The 23,479-nt window shown below is 34.6% G+C and overlaps 1 protein-coding gene across 4 annotated transcripts in view; it reads right to left on the bottom strand.

Annotated features, from left to right (window-relative positions):
- The window catches only part of LOC138335164 (mitogen-activated protein kinase kinase kinase 4-like), a 37,061-nt gene that overhangs the window by 9,346 nt on the left and 4,236 nt on the right, over positions 1-23,479 (bottom strand). For 2 of the 4 annotated variants that reach the window (XR_011210250.1, XM_069284139.1), the window contains exons 3-22: positions 23,102-23,263; positions 22,357-22,514; positions 18,908-19,159; positions 18,379-18,478; positions 16,627-16,710; positions 15,950-16,219; positions 15,373-15,522; positions 14,699-14,860; positions 14,243-14,376; positions 13,673-13,754; positions 13,367-13,448; positions 12,520-12,687; positions 10,627-10,731; positions 9,577-9,783; positions 5,341-5,411; positions 4,683-4,799; positions 4,279-4,438; positions 3,471-3,590; positions 3,201-3,298; positions 2,041-2,249 (exon numbers count right to left, since the gene is read on the bottom strand). Coding sequence is in view for 3 of the 4 variants with exons in the window: in XM_069284139.1 (XP_069140240.1) it covers positions 2,064-2,249; positions 3,201-3,298; positions 3,471-3,590; positions 4,279-4,438; positions 4,683-4,799; positions 5,341-5,411; positions 9,577-9,783; positions 10,627-10,731; positions 12,520-12,687; positions 13,367-13,448; positions 13,673-13,754; positions 14,243-14,376; positions 14,699-14,860; positions 15,373-15,522; positions 15,950-16,219; positions 16,627-16,710; positions 18,379-18,478; positions 18,908-19,159; positions 22,357-22,514; positions 23,102-23,263 (2,868 nt within the window). In the remaining variant the exon portion in view is untranslated. The remainder of the gene's footprint in view (positions 1-2,040; positions 2,250-3,200; positions 3,299-3,470; positions 3,591-4,278; positions 4,439-4,682; positions 4,800-5,340; positions 5,412-9,576; positions 9,784-10,626; positions 10,732-12,519; positions 12,688-13,366; positions 13,449-13,672; positions 13,755-14,242; positions 14,377-14,698; positions 14,861-15,372; positions 15,523-15,949; positions 16,220-16,626; positions 16,711-18,378; positions 18,479-18,907; positions 19,160-22,356; positions 22,515-23,101; positions 23,264-23,479) is intronic. The other 2 variants (XM_069284132.1, XM_069284152.1) reach the window with 2 other exon arrangements.

The following is a 23,479-nucleotide window of genomic DNA, read 5'->3' as shown; positions in this document are numbered from 1 at the left end:
GTTTGTGGAGTTTTGTTGTGACATTAAGGATGTGTGACAACAGAGTGGTTACTTAGTGTGTGGAGTTTTGTTGTGACATTAAGGATGTGTGACAACAGAGTGGTTACTGAGTGTGTGTGGAGTTTTGTTGTGACATTAAGGATGTGTGACAACAGAGTGGTTACTTAGTTTGTGGAGTTTTGTTGTGACATTAAGGATGTGTGACAACAGAGTTGTTACTGAGTGTGTGGAGTTTTGTTGTGACATTAAGGATGTGTGACAACAGAGTTGTTACTTAGTGTGTGGAGTTTTGTTGTGACATTAAGGATGACAACAGAGTGGTAACTTAGTGTGTGGAGTTTTGTTGTGACATTAAGGATGTGTGACAACAGAGTGGTTACTTAGTGTGTGGAGTTTTGTTGTGACATTAAGGATGACAACAGAGTGGTAACTTAGTGTGTGGAGTTTTGTTGTGACATTAAGGATGTGTGACAACAGAGTGGTTACTTAGTGTGTGGAGTTTTGTTGTGACATTAAGGATGTGTGACAACAGAGTGGTTACTTAGTTTGTGGAGTTTTGTTGTGACATTAAGGATGTGTGACAACAGAGTGGTAACTTAGTGTGTGGAGTTTTGTTGTGACATTAAGGATGTGTGACAACAGAGTGGTAACTTAGTGTGTGGAGTTTTGTTGTGACATTAAGGATGTGTGACAACAGAGTTGTTACTTAGTGTGTGGAGTTTTGTTGTGACATTAAGGATGTGTGACAACAGAGTGGTTACTTAGTGTGTGGAGTTTTGTTGTGACATTAAGGATGTGTGACAACAGAGTGGTTACTTAGTGTGTGGAGTTTTGTTGTGACATTAAGGATGTGTGACAACAGAGTGGTTACTTAGTGTGTGGAGTTTTGTTGTGTGACATTAAGGATGTGTGACAACAGAGTGGTTACTTAGTTTGTGGAGTTTTGTTGTGACATTAAGGATGTGTGACAACAGAGTGGTTACTTAGTGTGTGGAGTTTTGTTGTGACATTAAGGATGTGTGACAACAGAGTGGTTACTTAGTTTGTGGAGTTTTGTTGTGACATTAAGGATGACAACAGAGTGGTAACTTAGTGTGTGGAGTTTTGTTGTGACATTAAGGATGTGTGACAACAGAGTGGTTACTTAGTTTGTGGAGTTTTGTTGTGACATTAAGGATGTGTGACAACAGAGTGGTAACTTAGTGTGTGGAGTTTTGTTGTGACATTAAGGATGTGTGACAACAGAGTGGTTACTTAGTGTGTGGAGTTTTGTTGTGACATTAAGGATGTGTGACAACAGAGTCTTTACTTAGTGTGTGGAGTTTTGTTGTGACATTAAGGATGTGTGACAACAGAGTCTTTACTTAGTGTGTGGAGTTTTGTTGTGACATTAAGGATGTGTGACAACAGAGTCTTTACTTAGTGTGTGGAGTTTTGTTGTGACATTAAGGATGTGTGACAACAGAGTTAGGTTACTTAGTGTGTGGAGTTTTGTTGTGACATTAAGGATGTGTGACAACAGAGTCTTTACTTAGTGTGTGGAGTTTTGTTGTGACATTAAGGATGTGTGACAACAGAGTCTTTACTTAGTGTGTGGAGTTTTGTTGTGACATTAAGGATGTGTGACAACAGAGTCTTTACTTAGTGTGTGGAGTTTTGTTGTGACATTAAGGATGTGTGACAACAGAGTCCTTACTTAGTGACTGTGTGTGGAGTTTTGTTATGATAAAATTGAATGACAATAGATTAGTATTTTTAATTGCTCTTTAAAGAATAGTAAACAAGTTAATGACAATCCATGTCAACCATCATTTCCAGCTAACTATTACAATATAATGACCTTCACCAGAAATCACTTCACCTTGACGAAAAATGTGATTTTGTGTATTAGAACACAAAACAGAAGTAGAAATCTAGAAGTATGCAAAGCCTTGTGAGTTAAAAATTAGGCAAGAAAATTAAGTTAGCACAGCACACTTTTGATAAGGAAATTGTAATAAAGTCAGCACAGCACACTTTTGATAAAGAAATTGAACCTACTGTGTCTGTATTGTTATGCATTATCAGACCTTTACAAAGGCGTGGTCAACAAGGAAGCCAGCAGTTGCCCTCTCCGTGGGGTCCTGGACAAAACAGAAGGAGAGGAATTCTTTGCCCTCCTCGCTCAACTTTTCCGGGATTGCAGGTGTGCCTCCCATGCCAACTTTAAACATAATCTGGAAGTTGTTGTCAAACTCATGCCATGGCCTCTGAAATATACAAAATATACAATTAACACTAAATATCTAAATACAAGCATATTTAAAACGAACATACCTATTTAACTATAAATGTTTGTAAGACATGAATTCCTTCATATCACATCTGAAATGGATGTGACAATGGCATAAAATGAGCCTCTAAGTAAATGGTGCACTTATAGGAATTTGCTTCACTAACTTATCTTTCATTAAAGGTACAATTCACTTTTACATAACCAAGAAGCAAAATATAGCATAAATGTATTGTTCTACATTTCTTATGACAAATTCCAGGACATTGTTAAGTATTTTAATTAATATCGTTGAAATATCAAATGGTTGATCAATACCATTAAGCAGGTACAATATGGACGCTGTACCCATACCAGAGCCAAAGTCACGCACGTTAAACAAATAAACTACATAACCATTGAGAATGTGATAAAATGATTTTTAGACAAGATAATTCCCCTAATAAGGTAAACATACTACTGTCAGAGCGATTTGAGAAGTTCTAGACAACAGTTGCATTACTCTGCGAGCAAGGGACAGGGTTCGGCATACAAGAAGTTCGACCAAAATGTGTAATGGCGGACTGCGAGCGAGTTTGAACATCTATACACATGTCACCCCCATGGGCTTTTCAGGCATATCACAGTAAAACTGACTGATCTAATTTCCATTAGAACTTGGTTTTTTACGATATATGTACAAATTTTAATGTTCTTTTAGCCTGAATTGTCCCTTTAACATAATTATTATGAAATACCTTATAGTTCATTAGTTACTCATGACTTCATCAGATGAGATGTTAGATAATCAATCAACAAACTATAAACATCCATCAAAAGCAAATTACTGCTATTGTGTGGTTTTTCTTAAAAAGTGCATTGGAAATCATTTTAAACTTCATATAACTTGAGGTAGTAAATCCAGGTTATCCTTATCATTATCTGTTACCTTTCCTGTGAAGATTTCAATGACTACACAGCCTAAACTCCAGATATCTGCAGCTCTCCCGTGACCGACTTTGGTTATCACCTCTGGCGACATGTAAGCTGGAAATAACATTAAAGTTTAACTTAAAACAAATCATCAAGATAATTAACAACCATTTTATATACATGTACATACAACTCCACTGACATATTTAGCTTTGTCAAACTCACAAAAAATAAAATCGTAAATACTTTTAAAATATTTCAAATAGATAATTATAATCATGGTTACCTGTAGTTCCGACCAAATTGTTGAACTCTCCAGGCATGGTTGTATGACTCTTTAACTTGGCTGAACAACCAAAATCTCCCAGCTTTAGACAACCGCTCGATGTCAGAAAAATATTGGCACCTGAATGATAAAGCATCATTGTCTAACAAAAGTACAGTATAAACTCTCTAACTCGAACTAAATTTCCATAAATGTAACTAAACCCCGGATAGCTCAAAACACTATCCCCTTTATTCCTCAAACAGACATATATCCTGTTTCCTTCAAATACATAGTATTTAAACCATTTATTCATAGATCAGGTGGTTGGCCCTTTAGATTGTTTTGTCAACCCAACACTTTTCATGTGCATTTTAATCCATTTCTATCTGATATTATTACATGTATAACAGTTGAAACCCACTTTTATAAATAAACAAAATTCTGTAAGTAAAACACTGAAATTCAAATGTCAATTACATGCATGGTTTATTGTAATTTGATATTCTAGTTTTTGACTGGATGGCCAACCTCTGATGACTTGAATACCCTGTATTCCTCAAACTATTAACTGGGTCCCCTGCAGTTCAAGTTAAAGTGGTTTACCTGTATATTAAACCTATGAAAAATGTGTCTTTTCTGTCCCTTCCAATTCTTTTCCTCTAAGAAACTACAAACTATCAATTCAGTAGGCTAAAAGCTAAGTAGAATTATCTTAATGCTAAATTTACTCTCAAAACATAATTTAAATCGAAGTAGTCTTGATCTATTATATATTTTTCCAGCAAAACTACATTGGCTTCCTCTAAAGTTTATTCTTTTTTTTCACCTTTGATATCTCTATGTACAATGTTGTTGTCATGGAGATGGTTAACAGCCAATAGAATCTCTTTGGTGTAGATACGGATCAGCGATTCAGGAAGGCCCATCCTTGCTGCTTCTTCTAATGTTCCTCGATCACAATACTCCATAAACACCAACATCTCATCCTAAAACACACAGTCTAATGTTACTCCACATCAGACAAGCTCATATTGAAAGCTTATAGTAAAAGTCCTTCAAAATGGAATGGAGGAATTTATAAGAATCTGCTCAAATGTTTTATATTCAGAAAGAAAATATTACCAATAGCATACTTGATACATCTTTACAGACTTTTTACACAGATTGTGTATATGGGTGATTCTTGAGATAAAAGATTTGTCTAAATTTTACATTTTGAATTTTACTGACCCTGTGAACTTCCACCCCGTAATATTTTACGAGGTTTGGGTGAAGTATTCCTTCAAACAGCGTAATTTCATCTGCTATTTCCTTTAGAGCTTGGTGGTCATTGATCTGAAACTTCATCTGTGAAAAAACATTTCATTATTAATTAGAAATAATTAATTAAGTCAGGACTAAAACAATAAAACAGAAAACATAAAAAATCGGAAAATGACCGAATGGAACAGGAGGTAACATATTAAAACGTATATATTTGTGTTGTGTCTTCTTGTATAGTGAAACTGTTGCCCTTTTATCACTGAAGCATGCCGCCGAAGACACCAAGCAACACACCCCACCTGGTCACATCATACTGACAACGAGTGAACCAGTTGTTTCACTCCCGGTATGCTGAGCGCTAGGCAGGAGCAGAAACTATCACTTTTATAGATGGTGCATCTCTGCCAGGGGACAGAACCCAGAGCCTTCCTCATAGGCGAGCGCTCAACCAAAGGCCAAAAGTAAGGCGGTGTCAAGGGAGACATTAGGAAGAAGAAAGTAAAATTAGAAAGAAAGAAAAGATCCTAAATCAAGTCGCCTTTTACGATCATGCAATAGCTATAGGGACAGCAGGAACAATTTTAACACTCTAACTGTAGGGCCTGGGGCAAAAACATGAACTCACCTCTTTCATAGCCATCAGTTCACCACTGTCCATGTTGACGGCTGAGAATACTTTGCCAAACTGTCCTTCCCCTGAAATCAAATACCAAGTATTTCTATCCATTAGTTTGGGATAATTAACATTGACATAAGAATAACACATATCATGTTAAAAACGGAACATCAAAATTTATCTTAAAACATTCAAACCAATAATTAAGTGTATGCATGATTTCTGATTGATAAAAGAGTTAAAAGCCATCTAAATGCAAAATGTTTGAGAGGAAAATGCATAATTACAGCATATATAGAGAACCAACATTAGGCTGTGGTGAGGTCTATTTTATCTTTAAAGCAGAAGTATCCTTATAAGGTCTCCTCTGTCAAGATGAGAAAATCTGTGTATGTAAAAATTAAAAAGATTCACATTTTCTAAACAAGAGGCCCATGGGCCTTAACGGTCACCTGAGTTAGAATATGTAATGAAACAAATAATGAAACTAATTAAAGACATATAAACACTATATGCTGGGCCTTGAAGTTGGTCAGTGATTTATAAATTTGACTTTTAAGACTATGAAGAGTATTTGCTTCCATTAAACCTGTGAACTTGGAGGTATTTTTTGAAATTTTAATCATTTTGACCCTGTTTGGTCCTGCCCCTCTAGTCCCCCAGGGGGTCATCGAGGACGGATATGGATGTTTAAATGCTATATCTTAGGCTTATAATTCTAATCAAGTTTGACTAATTTCCTATGAAAATTGGGCAAATAATGTTCACAAATATGTTTTTCCTATATAAACTTAAGTAAACTTGACCCCTCCCCAGGGGGTAACGTGAGACCCCAAGGTCATATAATTCACAATTCTTATAAAACACCTTAAGACCTTTCCATCTATAATTATTTGATTCTGCTATATCCAGAATTTTAGAAGATTTTTGGAGTTTTAGCCTATTTGACCCCTTTTTTTGCCCCGCCCCTCTGCCCCCAGGGGGTCGGCCAGGACCAATGTGGATATGATATTCAAATGGTCGGCTAGGACCAATGTGGATATGATATTAAAATGCTATCTCAGGCTAATAATTCTAACCAAGTTTGACTCATTTCCTATGAAAATTGAGCAAAAAATGCTCATTAATGTGTTTTTCCTATATAAACTAAAGTAAACTTGACCCCCTCCCCAAGGGGAAACAGGACACCCCAGGGTCATATAATTTACAATTTTTATAAACAAACTTTAAGCCTTTTCATCTATAAAGTGTATTTGATTATACCATTTCCAGAATTTTAAAAGAATATTTTTATAGTTTTAGCCTATTTGACCTTTTATAGCCCCGCCCCTCTGCCCCCAGGGTGTCGGCCAGGACCAATGTGGATATGATATTAAAATGCTATCTCAGGCTAATAATTCTAACCAAGTTTGACTCATTTCCTATGAAAATTGAGCAAAAAATGCTCATTAATGTGTTTTTCCTATATAAACTATAGTAAACTTGACCCCCTCCCCAAGGGGAAACAGGACACCCCAGGGTCATATAATTTACAATTTTTATAAACAAACTTTAAGACCTTTTCATCTATAAAGTGTATTTGATTACACCATTTCCAGAATTTTAAAAGAATATTTTTGAAGTTTTAGCCTATTTGACCTTTTTTGGCCCCGCCCCTCTGCCCCCAGAGGGTCGGCCTGGACCAATATGGATATGATATTAAAATGCTATCTCAGGCTAATAATTCTAACCAAGTTTGACTCGTTTCCAATGAAAATTGAGCAAACAATGTTCATAAATGTGTTTTCCCAATATAAACTATAGTAAACTTGACCCTCTCCCCAGGGGGAAACGTGAGACCCCAGGGTCATATAATTCACAATTTTTGTAAAGGACCTTAAGACCTTTCTATTTATGAAAAGTATTTGATTCTACCATTTCCAGAATTTCAGAAGAAAATTTTTGAAGTTTTAGCCTATTTGACCATTTTTTAGCCCCGCCCCGCCCCTCTGCCCCCAGGGGGTCGGCCAGAACCAATGTGGATATGATATTAAAATGCTATCTCAGGCTAATAATTCTAACCAAGTTTGACTCGTTCCCATTGAAAATTAAGCAAAACATGCTCATAAATGTGTTTTCCCTATATAAACTATATTAAACTTGATCCCCTCCCCAGGGGGAAACGTGAGACCCCAGGGTCATATAATTCACAATTTTTGTAAAGGACCTTAAGACCTTTCTATTTATAAAAAGTATTTGATTCTACCATTTCCAGAATTTCAGAAGAAGATTTTTGAAGTTTTAGCCTATTTGACCCCTTTTGACCCCGCCCCTAAGGCCCCTTGGGGTCAGTCATAGAAAAATTTGTTAATAGGATTAAATGGCCATCTCATACTGATAATTCTGCCAACATTTGACTCATTTCCTATTACAAATGACCAAATAATGCGCAAAAATGTGTTTTCCCAATATAAACTATAGTAAACTTACCCCCTCCCCGGGGGAAACTAGAGACCCCAGGGTCATATAATTCACAATTTTTTGTAAAGGACCTTAATACCTTTCTATCTATGAAGAGTATTTGATTTTACCATTTCCAGAATTTCAGAAGAAGATTTTTGAAGTTTTAGCCTATTTGACCCCTTTTGACCCCGCCCCTAAGGCCCCTGGGGGTCAGTCATAGAAAATTTGTTAATAGGATTAAATGGCCATCTCATACTGATAATTCTGACAACATTTGACTCATTTCCTATTACAAATGACCAAATAATGCGCAAAAATGTGTTTTCCCAATATAAACTATAGTAAACTTAACCCCCTCCCCAGGGGGAAACTAGAGACCCCAGGGTCATATAATTCACAATTTTTGTAAAGGACCTTAATACCTTTCTATCTATGAAGAGTATTTGATTTTACCATTTCCAGAATTTCAGAAGAAGATTTTTGAAGTTTTAGCCTATTTGACCCCTTTTGACCCCGCCCCTAAGGCCCCTTGGGGTCAGTCATAGAAAATTTGTTAATAGGATTAAATGGCCATCTCATACTGATAATTCTGACAACATTTGACTCATTTCCTATTACAAATGACCAAATAATGCGCAAAAATGTGTTTTCCCAATATAAACTATAGTAAACTTAACCCCCTCCCCAGGGGGAAACTAGAGACCCCAGGGTCATATAATTCACAATTTTTGTAAAGGACCTTAATACCTTTCTATCTATGAAGAGTATTTGATTTTACCACATCTGTGAGTAGAGAAGAAGATTTTTGAAATTTTACTCAATTTTACCCCTTTTGGCCCCTCCCATAGCCCCCTGGGGGATGGGGACCATATAATTCACAATTTTGATTGGCCTTATGCCTTAGAAGTATTGTGCAAAATTTCATTGAAATTGCTTCAGCAGTTTTGGAGAAGAAGACGAAAATGTAAATTGTTTACGGACATACAACGGACGACGCACGACGCAAGAAACGTGAGACCCCAGGGTCATATAATTCACAATTTTTGTAAAGGACCTTAAGACCTTTCTATTTATAAAAAGTATTTGATTCTACCATTTCCAGAATTTCAGAAGAAGATTTTTGAAGTTTTAGCCTATTTGACCCCTTTTGACCCCGCCCCTAAGGCCCCTTGGGGTCAGTCATAGAAAATTTGTTAATAGGATTAAATGGCCATCTCATACTGATAATTCTGACAACATTTGACTCATTTCCTATTACAAATGACCAAATAATGCGCAAAAATGTGTTTTCCCAATATAAACTATAGTAAACTTAACCCCCTCCCCAGGGGGAAACTAGAGACCCCAGGGTCATATAATTCACAATTTTTGTAAAGGACCTTAATACCTTTCTATCTATGAAAAGTATTTGATTTTACCACATCTGTGAGTAGAGAAGAAGATTTTTGAAATTTTACTCAATTTTACCCCTTTTGGCCCCTCCCATAGCCCCCTGGGGGATGGGGACCATATAATTCACAATTTTGATTGGCCTTATGCCTTAGAAGTATTGTGCAAAATTTCATTGAAATTGCTTCAGCAGTTTTGGAGAAGAAGACGAAAATGTAAATTGTTTACGGACATACAACGGACGACGCACGACGCAAGACGGACGACGCACGACAACGGACAAAAGGCGATTAGAATAGGTCACTTGAGACTTCATCTCAGGTGATCTAAAAAACAATGCTTTTCTGTAAAATGTATTCAATATTTATCATAAAGAAAAACCATCTAAATACTGTAACAGTAACAATTACATACCGATTTTTGTACCCCTCTGCCATCGGAAGTTGACCCGCCTTGCACTTATGCGCTGTTCTGGTTCATTTCTCCGACTGGTCTTTCGTCCTACTACTCGTTTCTCTTGCAATCTTTCATCTCTGTTCATCTCCAAATGGTCAATAGCTGTCATCAGCCGTTCCCTTCGTGATGTGGTGTTCATCACACTCCCAAGATCACCAGAACTCGCTAAAAAGGGGAGAAAAGGCTAGTCAGTGTCCCAACAAATGCAGTTTACAGGACAACCTGCCTTTTCAGGAAACCAGAGTTTGACCTTTATTGATGAATGATCCACTTTCTTTACATTTCTTTTTCAAGAAATCAAGCCACTGTGCTTTAACTGTCATTGCTTAGATTTACATGACTGTGTAAAGATATCCTTCACATAGAAGATTCTGCTTTATCTTCTGTTAAAGATTAATCAAGGAAATCATTAAATAATTTTTATTGGTCTTTAAGTGATAAAATTAAAATTTCTGAATATTAAATATCTTATATGTTTTAATAACTATCATATGGTTATAGGAATACATGTATATATGAGCATGCTGTACATACATTTATATATATATATATATATAAACGTTACTGTCAACTTATTGTTCTCAAGGACACAGGTCTGGAAAAAAAATATGAGGAAAGCAACACCTTAGGGAAGGAAATTCATTGCTGACAGTATGTAATGCTCGAATCAAAGCAATCCTCTACTTTTGATTAATGAAAACCTCTACTTTTAATTAATGAAAACCAATTGAAAATCTATATATATACATGTGTAAAAAATAAAACTCAACAACCTTCCTCTCGCCATTTCTTGATGGTTCTTCCGGAATATAATTAATATAGTAATAATTTACAGTGTATATACATATAAGACCAATGTTAAATGAATGTATCTCATGCTTAGTTTCCAACAAAAATGGTAATATAAGCAAAAATAATTAAACCGCAATACAGTACAACTATTTTGCAACCCTGGGTCTTAAACTCATGCACTTATGTTGATACACCCAAGATGTACTGTATGGCTACCTCGACTGCGCCTCCTCAGGAACATATCAGCTGGTGGACCATCCTCACCGTCGTGTAGATCTACCTCCGGTGAATTATCTGTCGAGAGACGCTTATACCCTGATCCTGATAAGAAAGGTTACAGATATACACAAGAAGCCACACTCAAATGGTACTGAGTCACACTACACTGTCATCTGTGATACAAATATATATCAATAGTTTTAATACAACTGTGACTCAATTTTAGTCTTCCTTTTTTAAAGATTATCATTAAGTATTCCATAATATAATTTTTTTTACCTTTTTTTATGCATATATATGTAAGTACATAAATTACATTGTTTTAATGACATCATTTGTATCACAGACCACAATTGCGTAGCCAAGGAAAACATGTAGTTAACATTATATAGGATTCGGATCAGTACATAAGAAACATACAAGAAGTCAGCATGTATGCAGCATTAAGATTCAAACAGAAGCAGCAAGATGATAATTTTTTATTCTTAAAATGAGAAAGGAAGGGGTCTAGTTCTGGAGATCTAGAATTACAGGTTTTCAGCAAATAATTTAATATGTATTAATATGAAACTAAGGTAATAATTGAGATATTTTTTACTATAAGAAAATTCTTAAGAAAGTATAGAATTTGATTATAGTTTTCTAATGATGTAAACAGTATACATCATACACTGCTTTAAGCACAAATACTATTTTCATTATCATTCAACATTATATACTGCATACAGGATTTGATGACAGTTTATCACAGTTTCAAATGTGCTGTTATAAGAAACAATCAAAACTAATGTGCCATATATAATATTCTATTTGAATTGCTGTGTATTATTTTCTATCTACTGTTAATTTGGTTTGCTGTGAAAACCGTCTGACATAAATAGTGAAATATTATTATGTAATTAGAAATGTGAAAGTATTCATGTACAGCTGAATACAAAATATATACCAATCCCACAAGGTTAGACAACTACTCTTTCCATTTTTGTTTACATGCTGCTCTAGTTAAGTAATTATCAATAAATTGCTGATACCAATATAAGACAACAATTATCTCCCTTTTTTAATCTCCTACAAGAATCTGGGATGTCCAATACTCAGGACAAGGCTGCTATCCATGTTTTTTTGACATAGTTTATTGCTATAGCTATGGTTAAGATTTTTTTTACATAGTTCAATAATAGAAGGAAATCTCACTAGTAAATCAATTTAGATTTCAATTGTCATATCTCATGATTTTTTTTTACAAGAATTTCATAGCTCAAAGTTATGATTTGAATGCTATAAGGATTTATATTGGAGAGAGAACAAAAGTAGAGCCAGAATCAAAAGGAGCAACAACAGAAGTGTGTACATTTATGCACAAGTAAGAAAGAGAATAGCAGATTATATGATTTCACACCCATGCAACTTGTTCTTTTAGCAATATCTATACAATGAGCAACAAATCCTAGCTAGCCAGTCTGAATAATGCACTTTTAACAAACCATCATGATAATTCATATCTTCAAACTGTTACCATGCACATCATTAATTTTACTTTTGTGTGCAATATCCTTATATTAACTGCACCAATATTCTTAAGTTATTAATTCTTCCAATAGGACAACCCATCTCATCTTTTTGTACCCCACTCCCAGCCAAACAATAAACCAGAAGCAATGGATGATGCATTCCTGAATGAGGTTTATGTAATGTCTCTTGTACTCACGTCTTATGTATTCAACTTTTGATTTCAAGCATTTACCATATTGAAACGATTTTGGATTACATCATTTTGGATGTGCATCATACTTAACTCAGTAAGTACAGCAGTCGACAAACCCAATAAAGGAGTGTATGAGAATATTGATGTGGAAACCTTTAATTTTACTTATGTATGACTTTACTTACTGGAGTCTGCAGACTGAGGAGTGTTTGGTGGCTCGCTCTGGGCTGACCGATTTGAGAGTGACCTTGACACTTTGCCTTGTTGTTCTGGCCAGGAAGGAAAGCGAAGGTAGGGAGGCTGTCGACTACTGCCCATATCACTGCTGGATGACCTTGACATATGCATAGGGCCTGAAAAGGTCGAGTCAAAAACCAAACGTCTCAATTTTTTAAGACACTAAATTGGTTTGTTTTACATATCAAAATCATCTTACTCCATAGAAAACATCTACCTGTAGTTTTTCTAAACTGATAAGAATCTAGTTTTTGAATACATCATCTGACAACCTTGGGAACAGTTGTATAGGAAATTGATTAAATATGATGTCAAGGTGGCCATATTCGATTTAGAATCTACCTAAATAGCGTTGGTTGAACTTGAGAAGAAGTTCAAAATGTGTTTTAAGAAGGCGGCTGTGGTGGTAGTCTTAGATTTTGGATAAATCCGAAAAAATATTAACCCTTGGTCAGTACCATGCCAGGATCATTACAGGCAAGTTTCAGCTAAATTGCACAAGTAGAACGAGAAATATGAAAAGTTTGCGCAAAGCAGACAGTAGACAGAGGACGACGACAGACGTAACATGATGAACGTAGGTCATCTGACCCGAACTAAAGAGAAACCATGTACTTATTAAAAGTGAGCAGATAAATCTTTTCATACATTCATTCAATATAATATTATAATGAAACCAGATGGACAGGACAGATTTGTCAGACATAAACTGTGAATTTGTTTTAAATATCAGAATAATTTGACCCAATACTGGCACTAGCTAGTCCTTCACAATAATGTGTGACATCATCTTACCATGAGTCGGGCTGACAGGGGTGTATTTCTCTGCCTGGCCAATAACATGGGATATACAGTTGTGGATGTCATGTTTCAATTTCTGTTAACAAAATATATCAACATTAATATCAACTACTGTTGTTATGTAAAATTATAAAGTTTAACTTAGGGTAATTTTAGTGATAAATAAACTATGTAATTAATAAAGACTGTTAACATGTTTAACTTTAATTTCAGAATAAATCTGACTTGGATTAAAGCCCAAAATTAAACTATAACAGAACATATTTAGAAAGATGATGCAAGAATCAATGGCCACTTTACCTCAAATTCCTCAATAGTGAGAAAGGCAAGGACCCGAGGTTCACATGCTGTGATGAGGAAATCAAAGCCTTGGCTGGCCCACCTACAAAAACAGAGTTGTTTTTAAGAGTTTTGGTTTGGGTCTATTAGTTTAATGTCCTATTAACAGCCAAGGTCATTTAAGGATGTGCCAGGTTTATTGGTGGAGGAAAGCTGGAGTACTCAGAGAAAAACCACCGACCAGTGGTAGTACCTGGCAACTGCCCCATTTGGGAATGAACTTGCGACCCAGAGGTCGAGGGCCTGTGGTAATATGTCCAGACATCTTAACCACTCGGCCAGAGCGGCCCCCTGTTTTTAGGATAAAAATTTTATATAGATTTTATGTTCTTAAGATAAAATCTTTTTCAAAATAACATTTCCAAAATAACTTAATAATCAAAACTTATTTTCCAATTTGTTGGTATACATTATACCTAAAGTGTGAATTTATGATGAATTCTATTGATTGGTTTAGAAGAAATCTGTCAGAATTTTTCAGTAATTTGTGCTTTGTTAACATATATTCTTCCTCAACAACACTATACTTACTTGGGTCTCATCCCCCGCCCTCGCTCACATTTCTCCATGACAAAGTTCATCCAGTCTTGGGCAAAGTTGACAAGCCGGCGTCCCAAGTTCTGCCTTGGTTCTCCAGTCACTAGACGAGTGACCTCTCTTAGATACTGTAATGGATGTAATAATTTATTCCAGAAATGCATTTCTCCATAGTTTGGGATGGCCCTATAGACCACTTTTTCGTAAAACTGGTGAAATGGAAAGGAAATGTCAAGAAACAAATTTAAAACAGGGAAACTTGACGCATGTCAAATAAGAGTTTGTCATACTTGTTTGAACTTGAACCCCAGTAAACTGTTGAAGGCTTCCATTAATATAATGTAGCTTCTGTTGAAAAAAGGGGATCTCAGAGAAAACTCCTTATTGATGTAATGTCCTCATAGCCAGGGTGACATAATAGATTGTTATATAGCTACAGAGAAAACTCACCTCAAAGCCAAAGTTGTATCCTTTGAGCATGGTCTCTCTGTAGAGATTCAGAAGGTGGTTCCTCTCGTTGTCTTCCAGTTTGGCAATGTCCTCAAAGTTGAGCTTTGTGTCTACCTCTTTAATAGCAGCAACCACTTTTTCCTGTAGCTGCTCAGCCGCCTCCTACAGAATGTGCAAATATAGGTTTGTTTGTTTGTTTGTTTGAGGTTTACGACTCATCAACAACTAAGGTCATTTAGGGCCAAACTACAAGTCAGCCATTAGCTTTAAAGATCCAAATAGAAGATAAATAATGATTGCCTCTAAAAAATCAGATAAGATATAGGCAAGTAAGAACTAAAACACAAATTGTAAATTTTGATTTTATAAAAAGATTGTTTGGGATAAAATAGATTTGGCTAAAAACACATGAGAAATCTCATGTACAATGTTGATGAAACGGTAAAATGTTGAGTTGATACGATAAGATAGGAAAACTTTCGTAGCAAATATAAGTTCAAAATTAATTAACCAGGAAAGTTACTTATTTTAACCCCAGCCATCTGGCTGTTATCTGATCATTTGTACAATTTTCACTCTGCAGAAAAGTTGAATCAGTGTTGTATTGTTGGCATGGAAACAAATTGTATCTGGTTTTTTATTCCTTCTCCTGTATTTTTACTATGCTTTAATACCTTCAGTTCACCCAGAGATTCTGCAATGGCTTGGTGACATGACGTCTGCTCGTTGACCAGGGCAACAGATTTACCCATCAGCTGCTCAAATTCCTTCCTCTGAGTCATTAGATGTGAGGAATGAATCACAACCAACAGGAGGCCATCCACCTACACAACAGAATGCCATGACAAATTAAATATACATTTGTACTTATTTTACGTTTCAAATATACCGAAAATAGAACCAAAGAAGTCGAGATAGTAAATGAAAACATGAAAGTAAGTTTGTTTACAGTAAGTGGCTACCGTAACTAGCAATTGTCTAAAGAAATAGTGGGTCTCAATCAACAGAATTCAGCTGCAAATGATCACCAGTTTGAGGTGAACAAGGTACTGGACACCACTGTATGGGATAACATCATCTCAGTCCTTTCAAACAAACTCCTAGTTGAGCTCATACACAAAACTGAAGATCATTCAAGATTGACCAAAATATATACCTCAAAGAGATATACATTATTTAAGTCCTTTCAAACAAACTAGGTGAGCTCATACACAAAACTTAAGATCATACAAGAATGACCAAAATATATACCTCAATGTGTGACAAAGCGATGGCTGTATCAGCAGTGGGTTCCACCTGGATTGTCTCCCCTGTCCACAAGGGGCACTCATCCTTGTGGTCTGTGCCACCACTACAGTTGACCATGAGGAGGTAGCCCTCATCTCGTTGGTTGATGTCATGTGACCCAGTCAGGTCCTCGCGACCACAGGTCACGTTGAGCAGCTGGATGATGAGCTGGCGACTATCCACAATACTGGATGGGATGAACATGAGGTAGCCTGGGTTTAGTGGAGCCTCAACCTGTGTTCATATAGCATGGCTTTACAGTGTCAGTATAGCATGGCTACCATCAATTGGCATTGTGGCAGGACAAAGGTATATAGCATGAAACAAATGCTTTTATGTATATATATGAGAACACAAAACTTTCCTCAATACTGAAAATTATTGATTATTATCTATCTTCATTTTTTTTCAGTTACACAAAGGTTTAAGCACCACATATAACATGCATGTAGACTTTCAGAAAGATATCAATTTCATGAGAAACAGCATCAAACACAGTTACTTAACAAAGATTAGTAAGTGTTGGATTATGACAAATTTAAAACCTTTAAAGTCTAAATGAGATTATGTTGTTAAAGAATTTTTAATATTTAAGTTTCTTGTAACAGTCTACAACTGATGTCTTAGACACTACAACATACCATAACATGCTCGGTTTCACGTAACTTCTCCAGCAGTTGTACTGTTGTCTCGCCTATATTAAAGTCTGCAGCAATTTCTAAGTCCTGTATCATTAAAAACAAAAATGAAAGTACCTATATATACATATGGTATATCTTAAGAATTAAGTTTTTCTTTTTTTAATTTCTTAATGAATATTCCTTCGGGAAGTTTCTAGTATAGCGGACCGCGGAATTTAAGAAACACAATAATCAGTGCGCAAGTCAGAGGTTGCTACAGGTCATGTAAATATGTAACCATTTTGAATCACCGCTTCGAAGAGCCGACGGGGGTTCGGGGGTGAAACCCCCGCGAAAAGAAAAAAAAAACAAACTCAATTTTACATCTTGAACTCATCTTAACTGTTTTTGTAGCATTTGAAATATCTAAAAAACAATTCTAGGACGTTTGAAAGGAACTTTGGCCTCAGTGTGATCTTCGATAATGTTTGGACCATGGCCAGCACATGTGAACACTGAGTCGCTGTCTTTTCCACGCCAAATTTTCCTCTGTTGAGCAATATTTACGGTACCTGACAAACTGAATAATGATCCAATTTCAATAAGCCAGTGGATGGATATTGCCACGTTTTCATTATTTCTGTCATATATCCTTCATTCGAATCGTCATCATCGCAAACTACACGTGTACTTGTGTTTACAAATAAAATCAAAGTCCGTAAAATCACTCATTGCGCATGTTCAGCGCGTGCTCGGCTAACAACCAAAACGAAATCCCGAATTTTTTTCTCGTACAGTCTACAATGTTTTCCGCATGATCCCTAGTTAAAAACTTTGTTGAAAACTTCAGTTTTAAACCAAAAAAGGACATGGTAAGCTCAAATTTTAACATTTTTTTGCATAAAAACCCATATTTTTAATTTTTGACCGCCCGCTCACGCGGTCTCTATATATACAGGTCGCCGTCAATAAACTCGTAATATTTCGCGGAAAAAATGGGGTCCGCTATACTAGTTGTGCTCCATTCCTTCTTCCCCATTTAAGTTTCAGCATTTTTTTAAAAAAAAAATTCAAAAAAAAAAAAAAAAAAACACAACTCAATTTTACATCTTGAACTCATCTTAACTGTTTTTGTAGCATTTGAAATATCTAAAAAACAATTCTAGGACGTTTGAAAGGAACTTTGGCCTCAGTGTGATCTTCGATAATGTTTGGACCATGGCCAGCACATGTGAACACTGAGTCGCTGTCTTTTCCACGCCAAATTTTCCTCTGTTGAGCAATATTTACTGTATACGGTACCTGACAAACTGAATAATGATCCAATTTCAATAAGCCAGTGGATGGATATTGCCACGTTTTCATTATTTCTGTCATATATCCTTCATTCGAATCGTCATCATCGCAAACTACACGTGTACTTGTGTTTACAAATAAAATCAAAGTCCGTAAAATCACTCATTGCGCATGTTCAGCGCGTGCTCGGCTAACAACCAAAACGAAATCCCGAATTTTTTTCTCGTACAGTCTACAATGTTTTCCGCATGATCCCTAGTTAAAAACTTTGTTGAAAACCCATATTTTTAATTTTTGACCGCCCGCTCACGCGGTCTCTATATATACAGGTCGCCGTCAATAAACTCGTAATATTTCGCGGAAAAAATGGGGTCCGCTATACTAGTTGTGCTCCATTCCTTCTTCCCCATTTAAGTTTCAGCATTTTTTTAAAAAAAAATTCAAAAAAAAACAAAAAAACAATTTACCCCAACATACCTTACGTAATGTTTTGGCAAACCCTAGAGCTTTTGATGCTCTCTCGCGGGCTTCATTGAACAAACTCTTGCATTTCCTTGAGGTTTTCTGGAATGAGTGCCTATATGAAGAAGAAAGAAATAATTAAAATATGTCCCATCTTCATCCTGTTCAACTATAAATTTCAAATTATTTTTATGTAACAACCAAATATGAGTCAAAGTAAGCCTTCTTTACTAGCAAGAACTTTGAATGTTAATGATAGATAGTACTATGTAAACAAATGTCTACAATGCTATTCCTACATAGGATAACAGCAAAAGCATTCAAAGAAAAACGTCACGACTGTCTCTGATAAAATTGCATTCATCTCATTAAATCTTTGTTTTCAAAGACAGAAATGACGAAAAGGAATCCTTAATGTGATTGTGCAGGCATGAAGCATGATTAATTAAAGTAATCAGAAGAAACATTTATGTCCCATGTACAGCGTTATCTTATTTATGATTGATGAACATGACAAATAATTGGCAAATGTGAGCAGACAAACCTGAGTTCCAATATATGGGATTTTTCTTTTTCTTCTCTCTCTCTGTCTTCTTCATTACTTTCACTGTCATTTCCTAAATTTTCATTTTCATTGTCCCCCTCATCTTTATCATCATCGTCATCATCTTCATCATCATCGTCGTCATCGTCATCATCATCCTGAACTGTCCAATCGTATAATGAAATGCTGAAATCATCTATCCCGGAGTCGAGGAAATCAGCGATAGAATAGAGGAGACTACTGGCTAAGGAGCTGTCAATTAACAAACACACATTTTCATATCTCACATTGTCACAATATAAAATTAACAAACACACCTTTTCATTTCTCACATTGTCACAATATAAAATTAACAAACACACATTTTCATATCTCACATTGTCACAATATAAAATTTCATTTCTCACATTGTCACAATATAAAATTAACAAACACACATTTTCATATCTCACATTGTCACAATATAAAATTAACAAACACACATTTTTATTTCTCACATTGTCACAATATAAAATTAACAAACACACATTTTCATATCTCACATTGTCACAATATAAAATTAACAAACACACATTTTTATTTCTCACATTGTCACAATATAACAATATAAAATTAACAAACACACATTTTCATATCTCACATTGTCACAATATAAAATTAACAAACACACATTTTTATATCTCACATTGTCACAATATAAAATTAACAAACACACATTTTCATATCTCACATTGTCACAATATAAAAATTAACAAACACACATTTTCATAACTCACACTGTCACAATGTAAAATGAATAAACACACATTTTCATATCTCATTGTCACAATGTAAAATGAACAAAAACTCATTTTCATTTCTCACATTGTCACAATGTAAAATTAACAAAAACACATTTTCATATCTCACATTGTCACAATGTGAAATTAACAAAAACACATTTTCATATCTCTCATTGTCACAATGTGAAATTAACAAAAACACATTTTCATATCTCACATTGTCACAATATAAAATTAACAAACACACATTTTCATTTCTCACATTGTCACAATGTAAAATTTAACAAACACATTTTCATATCTCACATTGTCACAATATAAAATAAACAAACACAAATTTTCATATCTCAATTGTCACAATATAAAAATAACAAAAACACATTTTCATATCTCACATTGTCACAATATAAAATTAACAAACACACATTTTCATATCTCACATCATTCATTGTCACAATATAAAATTAACAAACACACATTTTCATATCTTACATTGTCACAATATAAAATTAACAAACACACATTTTCATATCTCACATTGTCACAATATAAAATTAACAAACACACATTTTCATATCTCACATTGTCACAATATAAAATTAACAAACACACATTTTCATATCTCACATTGTCACAATATAAAATTAACAAACACACATTTTCATATCTTACATTGTCACAATATAAAATTAACAAACACACATTTTCATATCACACATTATCACAATGTAAAATTAACAAACACACATTTTCATATCTTACATTGTCACAATATAAAATTAACAAAAACACATTTTCATATCTCACATTGTCACAATATAAAATTAACAAACACACATTTTCATATCACACATTGTCACAATGTAAAATTAACAAACACACATTTTCATATCTCACATTGTCACAATATAAAATTAACAAAAACACATTTTCATATCTCACATTGTCACAATATACAATTAACAAACACACATTTTCATATCACACATTGTCACAATGTAAAATTAACAAACACACATTTTCATATCTCACATTGTCACAATATAAAATTAACAAACACACATTTTCATATCTCACATTGTCACAATATAAAATTAACAAACACACATTTTCATATCTCACATTGTCACAATATAAAATTAACAAACACACATTTTCATATCTCACATTGTCACAATATAAAATTAACAAACACACATTTTCATATCTCACATTGTCACAATATAAAATTAACAAACACACATTTTCATATCTTACATTGTCAAAATATAAAATTAACAATCAAAGTACTCAAAGTACTGCAAATACAACGCAGCAGAAACAGAAAAATAGTATGAAATCAAATGCATTTCCAAAATCAAAATATATAAACCATATTATAAAGACTTTAATATCAATTATTTCAAGAACATTCAACTGATCGCAGAAAATACATATGTTTTGTTTGACATTTTTCTTAATTAAAGTTCATACATGAAAATTACAAATAAAACAAAAGTCTTCATTAAAATGAGTTTTTATCCTTAATATACTCTTGTTTCTTATGTTGCACATACACTTATTTTGGTAAAACCATGTACATATGAGGGCAGCCTTATAAGTTATTTTGCCTTTACCTCAGATCTGTGTTTAACATTCATTTAAAAACATTATTTTTAAAGTACACAAAAGGGGCATATGATTAGTTTACTTTAAAACTCTTATGTCCACAAGCCTTAGATAGTAAGTCCAATTTGAATTATCATTAACAGAGATTATGTCAGTTGGACAGAGGAGTCACCAGCAGGATACAGTTGACCTAGATGGGCTGTGTATTATATAACACTCTGTGTATTCTATACACACTCTGTGTGTTCTACCAACCAGAAGGCAGTCTTCCCATGACTACTGATTGGTCCAAAGGAATATTATTCAATGAATAGGGAATTTATGAATGGAAGTTTATGAATGAAATGGTTCAAGAGGTCACCACTAGATGTCATTGTAGGGCAAGTCCTACTCAGTCCTACACATCAATAGTAAACCGGATAGCATTTATACAAACGCTAGTCGCGTTGTATTAAAAACACATTTTCATATCTTATATTGTCACAATATAAAATTAACAAACACACATTTTCATATCACACATTGTCACAATGTAAAATTAACAAACACACATTTTCATATCTAACATTGTCACAATATAAAATCAACAAACACACATTTTCATATCTAACATTGTCACAATATAAAATCAACAAACATACATTTAACATCTATCACGTTGTAACAGGTACAGATGGGTGATCTGAATATTGACAAATGCTTTATAAAACAGCTCTAATTCAATAGATCAAATTGTATATAAAAGGCCTTTAATGAACTGTAAGAAGTTCCCTTGGTAATGAAATTATATTTTTGTGATAACAGAGACACTGTTTTGATAAAAATATATAACACCTATGCTTACAAATTAGCAATTGCATTTTACTTCATTTCCCTTGGTGGCATACTCCACTGGTAATCACAAATCATATTATCAAATTTCAGTGCAGACATATGAGTGGCAACATTGTACCCCACAAACATATAACCAATATATCCAATAATAACCACAAAGACATTAGGTAGGTAACAGAAATAGATTTTGGTTTAGATACTATATTTGAGATGAACTATAGTTACCTGAATCGTTTGCCAGCCTCCGCTTCACCACCTCTGACGTGGGGACAGATCTGTTTGGTAAAGCTCCACTCCTGTTCCAGTACATTTTTGAGACTTCTAGAAGCTTCTGGCAAGTTTTGTAATGTAATCAGCCAGTTCTGAATGTACGTGAAATAGATCTGGAAAGAAAATCAAGATAACAAATATTTAATTTGTATTGGAAGCAGGATATGATTTTCTCACAAATTGCTGATGATTAGGGTTGGGTCGACGTAGAATTGTTACACATTTAAAATAATACTGGTACATACCCATTTTAAAAAGCACTGATACTCTTATCTCTATTTGAAAAAAATAAGCACATGTTTTCCTAAGAAAACCAACATGTTTAAGTTAAAGTGAAAAAAAAAAGGAGACAGACACTAGCTATATGTAAGAACATGATCTTTAAAAGTCATGAAATTCTGAAAAGTAGGTTGGAAAACCAGTATATTTCTTCAAAAGTAATAGTATATCGGTATCGTTAAAATACCAGTATCATTTCATTAATACAACGACATGGAATCATACCATTTCATTCTTAACGCGATCAAATTCTACTGATGATATCAAATTTTTGCATATGTCACTAGTGTAATTTGGCCAATGTGTCATCAGATACATGCATAAGGAATTGAATGTATGCTATAATGTATCCTGAAACTGACAAAATGTGGGTTTGTTTCAAGTCAAATTTTATGGTCAGGACCCTCTATACAATTCTTACTTCCAGCATCTTCCTCATATCGTCATCAAACTGTTCAAGGTCAGGGAAGTTTTCCTCCTCCTCAGCAAACTCCTCATCAGAACGAACGGACGCCACCATTTGTTGGTAGTACTGCTTAACGATGACTGCTCCTCGTAACACATCCTTACACTCACGCAATAGCTGAAGGAAACACAAAAGCAAAACAAAATGAATACATTGTTGCAATATTCAACATATATTCTCTTGTTTGACGAAGATTTTCATTAATTGATTTATTAAGAGCAGACAAGTATGCAGTAGTCTTGCATTCCCTTGGGGTGAATAAGAATGATTAGGAGAAAATCTTTCAAAATTGATGTGCATTTGTGGCTAATTAATGAAAAGGTGAAATTGAAA

The sequence above is a fragment of the Argopecten irradians genome, chromosome 1, assembly GCF_041381155.1.
Source record: "Argopecten irradians isolate NY chromosome 1, Ai_NY, whole genome shotgun sequence".
Classification (NCBI taxonomy): Eukaryota; Metazoa; Mollusca; class Bivalvia; order Pectinida; family Pectinidae; genus Argopecten; species Argopecten irradians.
Note: the sequence above shows the minus strand (reverse complement) of the source record. Positions and strands in the feature narration are given on the sequence as shown.